Source organism: Setaria viridis, chromosome 9 (assembly GCF_005286985.2).
Source record: "Setaria viridis chromosome 9, Setaria_viridis_v4.0, whole genome shotgun sequence".
Taxonomy (NCBI): Eukaryota; Viridiplantae; Streptophyta; class Magnoliopsida; order Poales; family Poaceae; genus Setaria; species Setaria viridis.
This window is the reverse complement of record NC_048271.2, coordinates 45,617,405-45,636,874: the sequence shown is the minus strand read 5'-3', so window position 1 is coordinate 45,636,874 and position 19,470 is coordinate 45,617,405. Positions and strand designations below refer to the sequence as shown.

General features: G+C 45.4%; 1 protein-coding gene and 1 non-coding gene across 2 annotated transcripts; both read left to right on the top strand.

The window, feature by feature from the left end:
- The first annotated feature begins 400 nt into the window (after nt 1-400).
- Nucleotides 401-473, top strand: TRNAA-CGC (transfer RNA alanine (anticodon CGC)). Its single transcript has one exon. It is a non-coding gene; the product is annotated as a tRNA-Ala (tRNA).
- A 13,880-nt stretch (nt 474-14,353) lies between these two features.
- Nucleotides 14,354-15,449, top strand: LOC117839462 (uncharacterized). The gene has a single exon (XM_034719799.2). It carries the CDS (start codon nt 14,691-14,693, stop codon nt 15,162-15,164), a length of 474 nt encoding a protein of 157 aa, XP_034575690.1. The 5' UTR covers nt 14,354-14,690; the 3' UTR covers nt 15,165-15,449.
- Nucleotides 15,450-19,470: the final 4,021 nt, after the last annotated feature.

The window sequence follows — 19,470 nt, the reverse complement described above, 5'->3', positions numbered from 1 at the left end:
CAGGCGACTTCAAAGTTCAAACAAAAAGTTCCTCTCCATCTATGCAAAAAGAAGAGTTAAAAAGGTCATTTAATTATCCTTTTGGAATTTCAAGGCAAACAAAAATGTTCGCATGAGTTGAAAACGGATGTAGCATGAGAGAACATATACGTTCTTTTTTTTTCTCATCGACCAGAATGAGCTTGATCTTGAAATGCTCAGCTGATTTTTTTAGAGAACTTTGAGACTATTTTTTCATATGATTTCAGTCTTTACACAAATCAATTTCCCCCGACGCGTATACCACTTCCAAACTTCCATGCATATACTCTAACGAAAAGTTAACGGTTAACATTTGGTCCTTATATCTAATAATATATAAAAAAATAAATACATTAGTATAGATCAGCCAACACAGAATGGGGGTGTAGCTCATATGGTAGAGCGCTCGCTTCGCATGCGAGAGGCACGGGGTTCGATTCCCCGCACCTCCACTTTTTTCCCCTTTCGTTTTTTTGGCCCTGCCCGTTTCAGTTTGCTGTTGCACTTTGTGGGATGCACACGCGTGACTTCTCCGAAAAAATGTATCTCCAGCGTCCAGCACCCAAAAAAAATGTATGCGCTGGTAGTAGAAACAGGAGAACCTTGTTCAAAAAAGAAACAGGAGAACGTGGGCTCCTGGATCAAAATTCGCCAGCCGCTGCCTTCGGAATGCCTCCAGAGTCCCAGGCAAAATCGAGATTATCCGAACCTGTGAAGCTTTCAAGCAAGAGAAACGCATTATGGTCGCCGATAAACGGTGGGCCTGTCTAGTTCCAGATTCCCGCCCCAGCGAGAATGCGAGATAATGGGCTGGAAATGCTCCGTCTTTTTCCCTGCTACGATTCTGTTCGCCTGCCCAATGGGCTAAGGCTGTTCAGTTCAGTTCGGCATGGTCATCGTTCCTCTAAAGAAAGAATCAGTGTGGCAAACATCTCCATCCCTCCTTGATCCACTTGTTAGACGTTGAACATGGCATCCGATCCGATCATCACTCAGTTCGTCACGGCCAGATAAAAACCACGCACCACCATTTTTCACCGTTCAAAGAAGCTAAAGCTCACGTTGCCTCTCCGGTCAGTCCACTATATCCATCACGCATCCACTAGCCAACAGTGCAACAGTGACACGTACATGATGCCCGTTATTCTCTATCTCTGGCCCAGCAGCATCAAACTCTCAGCCGGCCTCAACTCAACTGCCCCCACTCGATCGGTTCCCTTTTTCCAGAAATCGGTGAGAGAAAGAAAGGGCAGGATTCCTTCGTGCGCGAGACATGGACGACGACGACGACCAGCTTACTAATAAACTCATCGGCCTCTAGAAGGTCAGCCTGCGTACCGTACGATACAATACAACTACCCGTGTTCATCCTCCAAGGCTGCATCGTTCATGACAGGGACGGGTTAGTTTAGTTAGGCCTGCTGATCAAGGGTTCAATGTCCCCCACAGGCCACAGTTTTCTCCGCGGATTCATCAACTGCTGCGCCTGCGCGAGAAAGGAGGGAGACATCATTAATGGTCATTGATCAACCATGCATGGCGCATGCTAATCGCTAGCTGCATGCTCCTTAGTTTGAGTCGTCGGCAGTTGACAACAATCCCGTCAGGGGAGGAGACATTTTCCGCTGGTCTCAAGCTTTGAACGGTTCTTGACCAACCGTGGACTATCGACTCGTAGCTGTTGCCGCTGCAGGGAAACGATGTACCAACAAAACTAACAGCGAACCCAACGAAGCATAGAGGAGACCGGCGGATGGAATGCAATCTGTCGCTGAAGTTTGGCCGCTTCAGATTGACAGGAAGATTGTGTGTGCATGCACAGCATGACAGCAGGGCCGGGGTCAGCCAGCCTCGTTGGCGTAGGCGCGTAGCTTGCGCGCATACTGATTTGTGGCTCCAGGTCCTCTGCCTTCGTGGGCACCAAGCTACTGATAGCTTGTTATGGTGTGCTAGTGATCTTTCGGAGAAATTCACTGACACGCTGCTCCAGTCACTCCCTTTCTCATCAAGGTACACGTGCATAAAAAAAATGTGCAGCTATGTGTGTGTGAAAACTGAAGTTCTCTAGAAAAGATAAGGGAAGGAAAAACTCCGTATAGAATCTATACTACTGCCTCCGTTCCAAATTATTATTCATTTTGACTTTTCTACATACATAGATTTTTCTATGGACCTAGATATATGTATGTCTAAACACGTACTTCCTCCGTTCCAAATTGTAGGTCGTTTTGAATTTCCTAGGTTCGTAGATATTACTATACACCTAGACATACACTATATCTAGATGTATAATAATTTCTATTAACTTAAAAAAGGTAAAACGATTTACAATTTGGAACAGAGGGAGTAGCAAAAGTTAGATATCTAGACAAGCTGGAACGAATAGTACGGAGTAATTTGGGACGGAGGGAGTATGTTGCCTGAGGTTATTTCCGCGCGTGATTGATATTTTAATCACTGATTGATTGGATCAAGTGACTAAAGCTGTTGTTTCATCTTTGAAGTTATCAGTTCAACGAGCGCCGTTCAAAGACGGTGCCCGACCCCGAGCCGTGAACTGCTTTGACCTCCAGGTGATTTTATTTTAGTAAAAATTAAAGATGTTGGTGGTTAAGCAATATAACCAAAAAAAATTGAGTTGCTCGTTAATTAAATCGTTCGGTCTCTGACTGACGAAGCTCCTTGACAGCCATATTATTAGCAGTTGATTATCAAGGCGTCACGTCATGGCCTAACAAACCTGCTGCAAGGCCCAGTTGATGAAGAAATGGACAAAATACGCGCTCAGATTTGAAAAGTTATATATCGGCTCGTTCGCTTGGCTGCTGCGGCAGAGAGCTGCTGCGTGCTGCAGCTGCTGCGGCAGAGAGCCGAACGAGCTGATATATTTTATTTAGGAACAATAACAGGTGGTATGATACCTAGCGCCTTCAATCTCCGTATGCAATGGATACGACCTGAACTCTAACGAGTTGAACCACCACGGCGGCGGGGCAGTGAGTTTTTCTCTCTCACAAGTCCGGGCAAAGATCTCAACAGGTGATTCCGTGATTGTGTGGGCAGAGACCAGAGAACGAGAATCCATCCAGTGCTGCAGTATAGCTCCAGGTACAGATACCATCCAATAAGGCATTATTAACACACTGCAAGTCTGCAACAGTGACGGGAGACGGCACTAGTCCTGCGCACGAGGGTTCGTATTATCGTCCAAGTGGGGAGGCTACTGTCCTGATCTCTCTCCCAGACCTTTTAGCTGCGCGGGACAGGGACTGCGCCTTGACTAACAGTGGAAAATGCCCTGCCATGATCCCGTCGATCGCAACGGGCAGGTCGTTGCAAGATCAGGCCCAGATGCGGTCAATTCGAACTTACCCCTTTCCTCATCTCATCTATCTGTCACAGAATTCCCAAGTGGCCTTCTCGCGCCTGTCTCTCTCCATGACTCCATCTCCCCAGCCGCTTTTGCCTTCCGTCCTGTTCCAACCGTGGCTTCCTGCCTGTTACAGAGTCTGGTCCAGGGTCGCCACCTCCGTGCGGCTGATTGCCTTAACGGAATGATGGAAGGCAGTGACGTCATCGGTCTGCGCTAACCGTGTTACCGGCTTATTACCGCGCCTCCTGTACACGCAATCGATCAAATTGTGTACCGTCTGCGTCCGTCCAAACGTGTCGCTGAGCACGCGACTTTTATTTGGCTCGACGTGGCACGCGCATTTACATTGATGAGGAGGAGAGTTCTGTTGGAGCTTCCGTACGTCTTCGTGTGCCAAATCACGAATGCATGAATTGAACTGGCATGTTGACACCATTCAAATTTGAGCAGGAGATGGTCGTCTTGAGCGAGCGTTTTTTTGACCTCGCAACTCGCATACATGCATGCAGGAGCTGGGACAGGAGCACCAGAAAGTACCTCGCAGTTACATGCTTAACTAGCAAGTGACACGAGATATGTCGCAATGGAGACGCAATCTTGGACCAGAAAATTATTTGTCAAATTCCTCTTCCATATCCTAAGCAGTATCTAGCTATTTGGATTTATGCACACGGCCGGATATGAATCATCCTAGCAAAATTAACCAGTCCGTCGGCCTATGCACACAGCTAATCGAAATTGATCATCTTTGCTCTTATCTTTTTTTTCATTTTCCAGGTAATACCGTATATCTTTAATTATATTTAATTATTATGATAGATTTCAGTTAATTAATACTCTATTTTATTTATGATGTTCACGGTTTTCACTCTGGAGGACCGGAATTATTGCATGAATCGTGATCTTCCAAGTTCCAAAGGCCTGAGGTGGCGTTGATGATTGGTCATGCATGCATGCATATACTGCTCCATCATCTGACTGCTGGAGGATGTCGTCAGCCAGTGCATCTGCTGGATCGACCGACTGACATTTTCGATTCCAAACCGAACTCTCTTTTCGTTTAGCCTTTTGGATACTCATCATACGACCCTCTTTGCCTTATTATATGTATGTACTGATGCGTTGAATCTGATCAGGTCATAAATGTAGCTGGCAGGGTAGTACGTGCCTACATGAAAACATTATTGGTCTACCATGCATGTTAGTGATATGCACCGTTAATTATAAGGTAAAGGCCGGTAGCACATGGTGTTTGACCTAGCATATAGTATTATGGGGGATAGGACTGATGAGTAAGTCATGTACTCCTAGTGAAACAGATGGCATAGATTTATGCAGCACTCGTCATCATCGTTAATTAATTTAGTATTCATGCGACCGATGACTAAAGTGCATGGTAGTAAAACTGCCACGTGTGCCGCTGGATCATGGTCTCTCTCTCTCTCTGAAGATGGTAAGGTTGAGAACTTGAGATGGTGCATATATTATATATACATCTTCAACAACATCAATAATGTACTGCAGATCAAATTAAGTTATGGAGAACTAGAGTGTGAACGCACAGTGATACCGGTCAGAGAGCGCATATACGCTTAGTGCATGCACCTCCAACAGTACGGCCTCAGCATGAGGCACGCACAGACCCGCCAGCACCGGTAGAAAACTCGAGTTGGCATAGAACAAATCTCCCGAAAATTCATCTGGGATAAACCAATCGAGATAAAAGGGGATCTTTAGTCCCGATCTTTCAACCGGGAGTAAAGCCACCCTTTAGTTCCGGTTGGTTTTAAAAACCAACCGCGACTAAAGGGCCTACCACGCCAGGCGTGGGACAAGACCCTTTACTTCCGGTTGGTAAAGGGCGCTCCTTTAGTCCCGGTTGGATTTTCTAACCGGAACTAAAGTCCTGCCTGAAATTTTAGGCGCTGCATGGTGCCTGTAATTTCGTGCATCACGTACGTACGCAGCCCTTTTGTTAATCTTAGTCGAGACTTTTTTTATAATGAAATCAAACTAGTATTTAAATGAATGAAACTAGTAACTATACAATTACTATATATACAATTCTTAGTATATATATACAATTCTTACCATACTATACAAATTTTAGCGTATATATACAAATCAAACTATATATCTACAATCTTCCCGTCGAGGTGTTGCTCGAAGCGTCTAAATTTCGTCCATCGTAATAAAATTCTCCTTGTGGATTTACCACCTCGTCCATCAAGAATCCAATGAGACCTTCACATATTGCCGCTACCCTTTCCTTCTTCAAGAGTCCATGTTGAATATTTAACATCTGTAATTTGGAAATACGTGAATGTTACATGAACAATTAAATATAAAGAGCTAGAAAATAATTAACTATTAATAATTTTATTTTACGTACTTTAAAGTTGTGCGACGTCATGTTTAGTCCCTTGGGTCCCACAAAATTGTACATGTGCTCACAGATGTAGTAGCCACATGGATTATTCCCGGGTTCCTGTCTTAAGCACTTCAGTGGAGAAAAAATAAGTTATGAAATATTCGTGTTATAGAATGTACAAAATGTGCAGACTTCATACGTACCGGGAAGTCTGTGTTCCATGTAACTTTTTCTTTGAATGGACCTTTGTGTGTCCTGATGAATTGTCTCCATGGCTGCGGATTAAAATAATGAATAATATAGTGTTAGGTGAAAATTTAGAAAACAAACTTTTGCATAGAGATAAAGGTCCAGAATTATTACAAGCCTAGCATGTCTTGCATGTCTCGGTACTCCACCGGATCTTTCCTCAACGAATCGAAGACAGTGATGTGGCTTCTTTCAGGCTCAATTATAATGAGGATCCAGTGGAAGCTGCGTACATAAATGTTCATATATATTAGAGCTAACTAACATTAATCAAGTAAGGAAATTGAAAACGAAATTAGACGGTATACACACACTTACTTGAAGTTGTATGGAAGTATTATGAAATCCTTTAATTTTTATTTATCTAGGAAGTTGTATACTTCCACAAGGTTTTGTCCGGCGCGACCTGTATCTGTTTTTTGTTAACTACGGATGGATCCATGAAGCCAATATGGAGGTACGCTTCTCGTCGGCACGTCTGAATTAGCATCCTATATAAAATGGAAGACAAAGTTAGTACGGTGACGCATGCAAAAAAAATAATGATATGAGCAAAAATTTACATGTAGATAAACGGACACTTACAGAACCCAGGCGCTGATCAGAGAGATGTCTAGGGCATCATGATGGTACACTTCATATATATCCTTGAATTCTAGCCACGGGACTTTCTTGCCTTCGCCGTAAAAATCTATCGGTTTTACCTTAAGGCCGAACATCTCCCTCGAGTCGGCGGACACCTTCATGTACCATTGATGGAATTCCTACATCTTTGTTGATAGGTTCCGTACCAACTCAGGCCTTACCAGAGACTTGCCTAGCTCAAAGGTCTATCTTGGTTCAACTGGCGGTGCAACTGGCAGCTCAACTTGCCCTAGACATTCATCAAGTCCCACCTGTTTCTTCCATGAATTGCAATACTTGTGCTTATTGATCCAAGGGCATTGCTGCTATCTTTTCAACATCTTTTTCTAGTAGATGCCCGAGGTCGGGGACAGCACCACTGGAAGATGACTTTCCTTTTCTTTTTTCCCTCTCATCAGCCTTGACTAACGCCCGTTCGTACTTCGATAGTAGTGGTATCCTCTTCTTGGCTCCTTCTTCCATCCTGATAAAAAAAATTAATTATCTTTGATTTACTGGTGGCGGCTCCATCTCCCTTGCTTTTTTTTTCTTCGGCCTGTTTCTTGAACCACTCCCTGGCCTCTGCTTGGATTTCGGCCCACTATTCCGCATGAGTCATTGCCTCCCAACGTTCCTCATGAGTCACTTCAGGCTCCTTTCTTTTCTTCTTTCTTTGTCTTGGCTTAGGAGGTGGTGGTCGCGACTTCTTAAGTGGTGCTGCAGGTTCCTTCCTCGAGGCTGCTCTTAGTCCCGGTGACGGTGATCTGGGAGGGGTGTTGTTATTGTCGTCGTCCCTCCCACTACCAGGATGTGGTGGAGATGGAGACCTTGATCGAGCAGGAAGCGACGGTCCTGGAGCAGGTTGTGCTGGAGATGACGGTCTTAAGCTTTGAGGAGATGGTCGCTGCTGGGGATCTGCAGGGAGCGGTCTTGAGCTCTGAGGAGGTGCTTCCGTGCCGGGGATGATGATGTAGCATTTGCGCCATAGAATGATCCCGTGAAGCGCATCTCCTAGTGTCCTTTTCCGACGCCTCCTGGGATGTCGAGCTCTAGGTCTTCATATTGGCTCTCAGCGATCTACTCTAGGCTGACGCTAGCGTAGCCAGGTGGAATCTCCATGCCATGGCTTGTCTGTCCTGCCATGATTGGTAAGGCATTCCCGTACGCCACCTGTACATATAGCAGAAGTAAATAAGTTATTAAACTCCGATCCTGAGGCGTGGATCAATTGAGAAGATTGCACTTGAAAATGGATTACGGATGAAAATGGATAGCCCCTAGGAATCCATTGAATAGTCCTTCTTGTTACTACATTGGAAGCATGGACAACATACGAACCCGTTCTCTGGGTACAATAATTTTTTGTGATCATCTATCATATGCTGCACCTTTGCTGCTTCGTTCTCAGTTTCGCAATCTCTGTGTGCATCTCGTAGCACCTGACCAAGGTCATCAGTAGGGCCATCTTCTGCAAACTCATCTTTATTAGCCTCGCTCATTGTAGTATCTGCAAAAGCTTGGCCTGCAGCCTAGTCCGGAATGTTGTCATCATCCTCCTCCTCTTTGCCATCTTCCATTACAGCCCCTCTTTTGTCGTGCTTGGTCCAAACAAAATAGTTAGGCATACAAGTGGTTGTGAATAGTCCCCTAGGAATCCATTGAATAGTCTTTCTTGTTACTGCATTGGAAGCATGGACAACATACAAACCCGTTATCTAGCTTGTTCGTTTTGGCCACTTCAAAAAAATAATGCAAGCCATCAATAAACACCTTGCTCCGTCTGTCCACATTATACATCTATTGCCGATCCATCTGCATTGTATAATGCATGAAAATGGATTACACTTGAAAATGGATTACGCATGAAAATGGATTACGAATTTTTTTCCTTTTTTATATGCTTTACAACTTATCTACATGCTATTCACGATTGAAAGCATGTCAAACTTTGTAGTGCAAATAATGCTGTAAATTTAGATATAGATAGAAATATACATATCTAAATTTCAGATCCAAACAACATGATACACTACGACAAGCCATCCACTAAGCATTATCTAGGAGGACTTTAAACATCCTTGGGCGGCGAAGACGAAGGTTCCGCTGACCGAACCTCATCCTGTGGTTTATTTGTGCCTCCTGCAACGGTAGTACTAAGTGGACGTGAAACACCCAGGACTGACGGTAGAGCATAACGACCACCAAAAAGAGGTTCCTGACCCGCCGCAACAGCATTTTGATGACGTTTTTGCAAAAAACGAAGCATTGCTTTCTCCTAGGTGCTCATTTTCTTTGGCTTATCATCAGGGCCAACTATGGTTTTCCCTTTGCCGTGAGAGGAATGACGATTGCCCCCACCATCACCACTACCTTCAGCAACAGAAGCCATCTCTATGTACAAAAATTCATACCTTAGCACTGCAGAACTTGTTGAACTTGAAGACTGTGATCATCTCGGCGAGCATGTTCTCCACTGGGCAGCACCGTACTTCGCAATGGAAGAGCTCCGATTCTACGAGAAAGGGGATACGGTCTTCCACAATGTTCTTTGCCGCTCTTCCTCATAGAATTGGAGCTCCTCCTTGATGTTTGTTGCTGCTTGGCGGAGAACATGCTTACCGAGATGAACACGGTATGCAAGTTCAACAAGTACGGATTTGAAAAATCATATTGAATTTGACAAGATAAACCGTCTAGACAAGGGTAGCATCATTCTTAAACCGTTGCAAGGATGCATACTATATATGACACATATGACATGCTAATTTTGTCCTCATAATTAATATTGAAACCCTCTCAATTCTACCTTACATTTACACTCCAATCTCCCTCACATTCTAGCTCAAAATCCTCTCCATTTTCTACTTCACATTCTAGCAAATAAACTATCCATCTCCATTCTACACATCAACTTGTTTTAACTAATACGAATCGTATATAACAAGCAAACTATCCATCACATTTTAGCTCAAAAACATGTATAATACAAATTTCTCTTCATTCTCCCTCTTTCTAAAAAACAAACTCATTTTTCTCCCTCTCTAAAGCATAAATCAAAGCATAACAAGAGGATGAAGTAGCTAACCTTTGCAACACTTTGGATGAGTGAAATTCCTATAGAAATGAGGGGAAAAAATTCGGGCAGCACCTCCCTTGCCTCGGCGCCACCCGAGAGTAGGTGAAGCTCTCTGTCTTTGTGGAGTGGAGTGGCTCGGGTTGGAGGAGGAAGAAAGGCCTTTGTCTTGGGATTTAATGGGGGTAAGTTTTTATCCTGGTTAAAAACTCCAACCGGGAATAAAAGGAACACCTTTTGTCCCGGTTGAAATTTACTCCGGTCGGTAATTCCAACCGGGACAAAAGGGTTGGAGGCTCCGACCGGGATAAAAGGGGCACGCCACTAACACCTGGACTCTGGCCGATACAACCGGGACTAAAGGAGGGCCTTTAGTCCCAGTTGCAAATACCAACTGGGAGTAAAGCTCCGCTCCATTCCAGCCTACCGTGGCGCGCCCCTTTTGTCCCGGGCCAACTTTAAACTGGGACAAAAGGGAGCGCATGGAAGGTCAGTTCTCTACTAGTGCAGTCAGCCAACCAGGCATCATGAGTATCATTTGTGCATAATTGAGCATCATGAGTATCATTTGTGCATAATTGAGCATCATGGCCATGCATTTTTTTAAGTTCATATAATTGTTGTTTATTGTTGAAATTCAAACTTGTAAAGTAACTCAAATTTTTGCTATGCAATTGTGCCTCCTATTATTTTATTTAAATACTAGATGCAATTTGATGAATTTAAAGTATTTTTACTTAATTTTTCAATGATGTTTTCCTATGTTAAAAATTCATTTAAGTTTCAGTTTTAGCTATTTTCTTTTGTCAATTGCATGAAAACCTGATCAGTTCTGAAGGTGATTCTTATGGCATTGTTTTCTTTGTGATTTTATCTTTCAAATGAGTATTTTTGGGAGATTTTTAAGTGCCTATAGCTGGGTCATTTGAGGTGGAGAAGTGGGATTGTTTGAAAATCGGTAGGGCCCTCACGTCAGTCGCCCCTTCCTCCTCTCCCGCGCCAGTGCGCCCGCATGTTGAGCAGTGACAGTGGCACCCGTCGTGGTGCCATGGCCAGACTGGCCACCGTGGCTTAGCCCACGTGAAATCCCGACCATGCTCTTATCCTGCTCCTCCTTTATAAGCCCGACGCCAGCCTCCGCCGAACCCTAGCCACCCCCTACCTCCATTGCCGCCGCCACCACCTCCAAGCTCTCCGCTGTCGCCAACCCAATCCGCCACCGTTGGTAAGTCTCGGTTCGATTTCTTGCAGACAAAGCACCCTAGCGACGTCGTGCATTAGTTTTACCTCTCACCCACCTTTTTCCCCGCCGTGCAGGCCTCCCAGCGGCGAGCGTCCTCTGCCCATTGCTATTGTTCCTTCGCGTGCACTCATGTCCGTTAGCTCCCAAACTACTGACGGTGAGATAGCATAAGCTGGACGCTCCCCTCTTCTTCCTTTGCGCACGTGTTTGTGCTCCTAGTACCCCTCTCCAAGTCCTGCAGCACGGCAACCTGCCATCTTGACTGGCCCTTCCCTCTATGTGTGCCTCTGTATGTGAATGAACTGAAGAAGGTGAAGAAGATGAACAGTACAACCTAATAGGGAGTTACATGTTGGTACTTGTGTGTCCATGAGTTTGCAAAAATCATAGTAAAATATCTATAAATACAAAAAATGGTGGTTCTTATTTTGTTGGGTTCCAGAAGAGATCTAGTTTTATGCAAAATTGGGTATGTGCATGTTGCTGTTGTAGATATAGTGCTATGATTTATCTTGTGTTAAATTTGCTAAATGCCTAATAAATCATGTGTTGCTCCAAAAATTGTGGAACCAATTTTGTTAGCTTCCATTTATCATGTATGCTCCAGATTTGCAACTTGTATTAGTGGAATCTATGGTTTTCATGCTGTTTTAATTCAAATACTTGTTTGTTGTCTTAATCTTGTTATTTGCATGATAATTAGCAGAAAAATGATAAAATGTTGAAACCACTTGTGTTAGTCTGTGTCTTCTACATAGAATCCAGAAAAAATGATATTTATGTTTTTATGGTTGATTTACATGCCTTTTCTGATTTAATATGTTTAATAATAGTTTATATTGTTTATTTTATACCTCATTAATGAAAATAGATTTTAAGGTGAATCCAACTCTCACTATCATGTTGTGTGATCCTCTATCAGTGTAATTTATTTCATAATTGTTGCTCAATCAGTGATTTTAATCTTGCAGATCATGCTTGGTAGTGGATTAATCATTTAAGGTGATCATTCCATTTAATCTTGATGATGGTTACTATTGTGGTTGTGATTGTTCTGTTAACAATTCATTCCTTACTATTTTTATTATTTTTCATGCATTTCATGAGCATTTGCACTCCTAGCATCATCTCTAATGCATGCACGCATTTCATTCATTTTAGAGAGCGAATTGCCGGATAACGTGACCGTTGAGCCTGAAGCTGAGGCCAAAGTAGACGTTGAGGTTGAACCCGAGGAAAACTAAGGCAAGCAGCTATGCATACTTATCCTATTTTTCTAAATAAATTTGTTACTATGTATAGCTATGGGATGCATGTGGGTTATCTATCTTATTGTATTGTTAGCACCTATGTTGTTGATATTATGGCCTCCATTGCTTTGTTATTATATACCTTATCACTCGAGTAATATGGGTATTAATGAATTAATCTTGTTAATTGCTTAGCCATGCTTAGACATAGAATGATCAATTTGGTAAGGGAATGGTTACAGGTTAATCAACACCGAATCTAATAAGATTCTCTAATGTTGTTGAATAAATGAACATGATGGTTAATTGGATACGAGATTTGAGCGGTACGTAGGGTCGCGAGACTGGAGTCTCGGTGACATAGATCGCTTGAGTCGATTAAGGACCGTCCGTTGTTGATGTTGGTTTGAGCACCCTTTTTTGTGCTACCACATGTTCCCGAATGGGATGAGTAAGCTTAATACCTTACTTGACTCGCTTTATGAGGCACAATCCTAGATGTGTGGTCCTTGGACTATGTAGAGGAGCCTAGGAGTGTCCCCGGTGGATCTAGATCGTCCTCCATACAAACTAGGCATGTTTTACTCATAGTTCGAAGCGGTTTGGAAAGGGTTGGCATGAGTACCCCTTGCGCACCATTGATCGGGTGTGCAAGCCCTAAGGTCCTCGAGTCGTGTGGGTAAAGAGTACAACCTTGCAAGGTTAAATCAATTTGAATTGCCACGCTCTCGGTTATGAGCAAGCTCCAGTCCCATGAATTTATCGTAGAGTCATCGGATGCTTATGATACTTGTTCACATTTATGCTCTATGTTACCATGTTGATGTAATTGTTTTCAACTAAAATTTGTGGTGGGGTTGGGGCAAGATAAATAAAATATGCTAGCTATCCATAGGGTGTTATTCACATGCTTATGGTCAAAAATTAAGGATTAGATGAGATAGGCTTTTGCAAATCTACTTAACCTTACAGCCTTCAACTCTATGCATGATCTTGTTATATATTTGCGTAATACTTGCGAGTACCTTTTTTTACTCATGTTGCTATCGCTCACTAAAGTTGCAGGTGAACCGGAGGCCGTGTTTGGTCAATTTTACCCCGCCGATCCGAGAGTGGGTGATGAGTGACTAGAGCGGTCGTTTGTTGCTTCGATAGTGTTCTTGGGCAACTACATTATCGTTTCTTTTGTGTTTATTTATCGTATCCGTTGCGTAGATGTGTTCTTTTCATGAGTTAGATATTAGAAAAACTTAAACCTTAATGTTTAACATCATGTTGTTGTTGTCATGAGAATTTCAGATTTGAACCATGTATGTCACGAACTTATAATCTTAATTGTTGAACTTGTGTAATGTTTAAAATTGTTTTTTATGGTTCATGTGGTGATGTGCGATTTGTACAGTTAGTATTGCTCGATCTTAGGCATGTGTGAAATACCTACCGGGACTACCGGATTTGTCTCTTGTTACGTTGAATTGCACTAAGTCTTGCATCCCTAGATGTTAACTGTCAGTTGACACGTCGTAAGATAAGTAAGTGTCACTCTCATCTTACTGGGATCACCGTCAATTCCCTTGTTCGAGTCCGCCAAAACTGTTGTTCCTGTGTGTGAACATGCGCCGATGCGCACATAGATCACACGCAGCGACACGTATCGATCGATCGCTTCGGGACATGGATGTCGTCGCCAGTCGCCACCTCCAACTCCAAAGGCTCCAACGAAACGGAACATCTAAATCTTCGTCCGTCCTGCCCGCGCGACGTGGATCGGAGGGAGAGTCGTGCGTGGACCGCAAGACCGACGACTCGACTCCCTTGTAGGGCTCGCACGCGACATGGCATCCGAGCTTTCCTGCAGCTGTGTGTGTTGTATGCTGCTGCGCGAGTAATTAATAAACTGCAGCCGCGCCACAAAGTAAATCCTCCTCCGCGCGCGCATGTCAACATCTCCTGCGCCCCTTTCTTCCAGGAACCTTCTCTCTAGCTAGCTCCCCGATCCAGGTCGTCGATCTCACCAACTCTCACGATCCAAGCTGAGCGAGAACGGCGAAGCAAGAAGCCGTCACACCCGATGACCGTACCGCCACCACACAGGAGAGGGAGAAAAAAAAAGTGAGGATCAAATCAAAACCCCATGTGCCCCAATTCATTTTCCCTTCCAAAAAAAAACCACTGCAGATTCCGGGAACCTGCCGCCCGGACCAGTGCAATCCACCGCCGCGCCCGGGAGCACTGACCTCGTCAGGAACAAAAGCTATCACCTCCTCTAAACGATCTTGCGGCGCCACCCATCAGGCGCGCAAGCCTATATAAAGCGCGGGCAAACCGCCCCACCTCATCTCATCTCACTCCAGACTTCCAGAGCCAGCTGCAGCTAAGTTTGATTTGAACCAGCAGCTTAATTTGATTCAGCGATCGATCTCGGTTGGAGTTCTGCGAACGCGCGTGCGTAGGCCCACACGTACGTTCAACGGATAGTTGAGATCATGGACAGCAAGCTGGGCGTGCAGCACAGGCACCACCACCACCACCACAACGGCGGCATCTCCAAGCCGCCGGTGCACCACCACTACGGCGGCAAGAGGGGCGCCGGGAGGCAGGGTGGAGGAGGCGGCGGGAAGGGGATCAAGGTGGTGTACATCTCCAGCCCCATGAAGCTCACCGCCAGCGCCGAGGAGTTCCGCGCCGTCGTGCAGGAGCTCACCGGCCGGGACTCCAACGTCGCCGACCACGACCTCGCCGGCGGGGCCTACTACGCCGGCGAGCCGGCGTCCTCCTCCTCGTCCTACTCGTCGTTCGGACGCGTCTCCCCGACGGAGGCCGGCCCATGCGCTCTGCCGCCGACGATGGCCACGGGGGCGAGCGTCGGCGCGGAACGCGCGATGGCCGCGCCGCCGCCGTTCCAGGGCATGTACGATCAAACGGCCGGGAACTTGCTCTACGGCCAGGACTACTGGTAGGGAAACGTACGGGATCTTATTATTTCCCCCCTTTGCGAGATTGAGATTCCACATGCCATGCCTATGAACATATGTCGAGCACGCCCCGTATATATACGTAGCGTGTGTATTTCCATAAGGTAAGCGTGTGCGTGCATGCTTTCATGTCCTTGGGTCGTCGCATCGTCGGCTCATCGATCGATGATCTTGTACTGCGTATATATGGGCCATATGTTGATACTAGCTAGATGTATCTATACGATTGTTTTGCCTTTTCAAATTGGATCTTAATTTCTCCGCTCTTCATTCTTGACTTCATGGTTCAGTGAATTTAATTGCGTGCTCCATCTCTAGCTAAATATACCATATATAGACGGTTAAACCCTCACCAAATCGTGGTGGAAGGGAGCTCGATCAGACAGCCATGGCGGTGGCGTGTGACGCGGGAGAGGGGCAAAAGATGAAGGCATCCATTTGCACTTTACCCCGGACCCCGCTGCTACGATTATCCGGTGTTGTTCCGGTGGATCAGTTTTTTTTTTTAAAAAAAAACGGCATACGTCGTGCCTCGCGTCTCGATTGATCCGTAGGCCCGTACAAAATGTTGTTGTTGCAACGAAATACCCCCGCATCATTTAAGATTTTGAGTAACCCGCCCTTCGCACTCAGCTGGTCAGAAACTCAGAATTCAGAAGTACGCGATCATCTTAAAAAAATCAGAGGACCGCGATGGATTTTAGTTTGTTTTGTTCTTTACTGGTTCGGCCAACTTGGGTGCAGAGAATGCGGCCCATGTTATGTTGGATTCTCTCGCTGCTCACAATAGAATCCGGCCCACGTTGTACGCTGGAAAAAGTCCTATCTACCTCCTCCATGGATTATGGGCTGAGTTTGTGTTTTCAGCCTGGACATGAAAACCGTCCGTTATAGTTGCTCGTACTCTCGAAACCGGACAAAGGACCTCCTCACCAAGAACCCACCCTGGTTTTATCCGACGTGGCGCCACGTCATCCTTCTTATGCTGTACGGTGGGCCCCACGTGTCAGCCTTTATCCTCTTCTCCTACCTCCCCCCTCCCTCCAGTCTCCACCAGAGCTCGCGTAGGCGCCCGTGCCCGAGCCCGCAATGCTGCCGATGTTCCCCACGCGCGGACGCTCCGGCTCCACCTGCGCGCCGCTTCTCCGCCCCCGCGAGTGCCGCTCTGCCCTCCCGTCGGACCAAAATTAGCCACGGCAGGAACTGGGACAGCTGGCCATTTGACCGAGAAGCTACTGCAGCTGCTGCTCGAATCCTACGCCTGCAGATGATGCCCCGTCGCAATTTCAGTGTGTATTCGTGGGGTGTTGCTCACATCCTCGCAAGTATTGAAGGGCAATTTGCCGTCATGTTGGGGAATTCCATCGAGCACGTGATGTGCATTGTCTAGTATAGACAAACATAGACTATTCTGTTTCTTCAACAAATTTCGCAACCAAATCGTACATGTGCATGCCCGCCCGTGTGCATGAAGGACAGCTTCATCACGCACAGGACCTTCTGCGACACACTCGCGGAAGAGAGAGAGTGAGGGATGTGACCTCGGGCATGGACGAAGCGACCTTCAACACGCACGGGCGATGACCACCACGTGGCCCGCCCAAACCCCGCCGTCTGCTCTATCTCCCTGTGCCTACTGCCTCACGGCACGAGCAGGTCATCGTCGGAGAGAGGAGGTAGAAGAAGCGAGAGAGCGGCACGAGCGAGCGGCGGCAAGCCGACGAATCCGCGAAGCAGATGTACGCTCAAGACCCACGTTCGCATGGAGCGGGCGGAGCATCGAGACGGCCGAGCGCGCGGATGGGAAAAAGGAAGGAGAAGCCAGAGAGGCTGACAGTGGGACCCACTGCCAGCTTGGATCGTTGATGTGGTGCCACGTTGGATAAAACCTGGGTGGATTGGGGTTGAGGAGGTAACGTGTCCGGTTTCATGATTACAATGAGCCACAACGGACAATTTTTATGTCCAGGGTGAAAATAAGAACTCGGTCCAAACTTCAGGGAGGCGAATAGAACTTTTGTTTTTCTTGTTAGGTCAGTTTAATACTAAACTTGGAGTGGTTTGATTGCCCATCGTCAGATGCTGTGCTTGTTGGTGGGGATGGTCTTCTCTTTTTTTCTCAAAAGGAAGATATATTAAACCGCAGCACAATACATCCCCTTTTACAAACAAGATCTAAAGAAAAGGAAAATTATAACTAAGTCCCTAGAGCTGTTGTTCATCTACCTCACCAACTCTGGGCTCTTGTTCGTCATCTTCACCACCTCCTCCTTCTAGATCCGCCTCCCATCTCGCCAAGGGACTCCAAGCTTTGGTAAAGCTACAAGATCCAACGCCTGATACTCCACCAAGCGCATCAATTCCGCTGAACGAATATTGGTCATCACCTTGACAAGATGGAAGAGGAACAAGAGATCCGCCATCACCAGCCAAACGACCAGTGATCGAAAGAAGAGTCCGCCATCGCCGAGGATCCCAGCAACTCGGACAAGCCACGCACCAACGGGGATGCTCCAAACTTCCACCCTTTCGCCGAGAAAAAGGAGAGGTAAACTCACTCGGTCATCACTGGTGATGTTGAAGAAGCTCTCACTCCATCCGCCGCCGAAGCACCTCGCCATGCAGCCGTCGAAGCAGAAGCCATCCATACCCTCGTCGGATCCAAAGCTGAGGAAACAAAAGGCCCCATCCAGCGACAACGTTGCAGGGAAGATCGATCCTACCCTTTCTAAACCTAACCTAGACTTAGAAAGCAGAAAACTGTACACCGAGCACCATATCCGCAGCTCTTCATCACCTACGACACCTAACGGGCAGCCGGACGCGGTGGAGAGCCGGCGAGATCGGCACCAGACAGCAAGGCGCCTCAGTTTCGCCCTTTTAGAATGTAGCAAGGGGAAAGGTCGAGAGACAAGTGCTACCAGTGCTGGTGGGGATGGTCTTCTGTTCCCGCTTCATCATTAACAAACGAAAAGGGACGATATTATAATTGCGCAATACTTCAGGCTCCAACTTTGATTGTAACGTCGCTCTATTCTTTGCTATTCACTTGACCCTTTGCGCGAATATTTATCAATTATATCATCATACAGGTGGTTCACCACTGTACTTATTTTGTCAGGTTCTGCACTAATGGTGATTTAACTGCTTGTTTTGTTTAGGGGTTTGGATACACCCGCTAAAGTTTAGCACTCGTTACATCGGATGTTTAGATACTAATTAGGAGTATTAAACATAGACTAATTACAAAACTAATTGCACAGATGGAGTCTAATTCGCGAGACGAATCTATTAAACCTAATTAGTCCATAATTTGACGATGTGGTGCTACGGTAACCATTTGCTAATGGTGAATTAATTAGGCTTAATAGATTCGTCTCGCGAATTAGCCTAGGGGATTTGCAATTGGTTTATAATTAGCTCATATTTAGTCCTCCTAATTAGCATCCGAACATCCGACGTGATGCTGCTAAAGTTTAGCACCTAATATAAACATCCGCTTTGTCTTTCTCACTGCCCCTAGATTCCGAAACATTTAGCTGGGGGCGCTTAACAGAGAAGTAACCAATTGTTAGTTGATTTTTTTCTTCAATCTTCAAGTACTAAAACGTTCGAAGCCAAATGAAAATGCTACGGGGAAGTACGAAACATATAGCTAATCCGATGGAATTCGGCAGCCATTTTATAATAATACAAACCTCAAAATAAATTTATAATGATACAAACCTCCAAAAAAATAAAAAATAAAATAAATTTATAATGATACGTGGATCCAAGAGCACATGGCTGCGAATCTGCGATTGGTGCAAATAATTCGAAGACTTGGGGGAAATTAGGTGGACAAGATGTGGATTGCACGTCATATCTAGTGGCATCTATATGTTAAGGCACAGGCGCACAACACCGTGTACAGCAGTCGAGCTGTGCCATTTATGGTCACAAAACAACAACTAGTGGGTAGTATAAAATACAGAAACAATCTTTGTTCATATGCGTTGCTAGAAACTATATATTTGCCTAAGCAAGAAATGGTGATTCAAAATGGTGGCCTCATGGTCAATTACTAGCAATGATAGTGCTGGCAATTTTCCTGGCCGTTAGCAAACAAAAAGGTGTATAAGCCATTGCCTCTTATCTCCGATTTCTCTTAACTCGGTTACTTAGTTGTCTTTGCTGCCAACATTATTTTAAATGGGCCTAAGAAGTGCATGCATTCAACAAATTAATCAAGGAACTAATAATTGACTGTACGTGGGCACGAGTGTTGCAAAAAGGAAAGGGAAATTTTTTT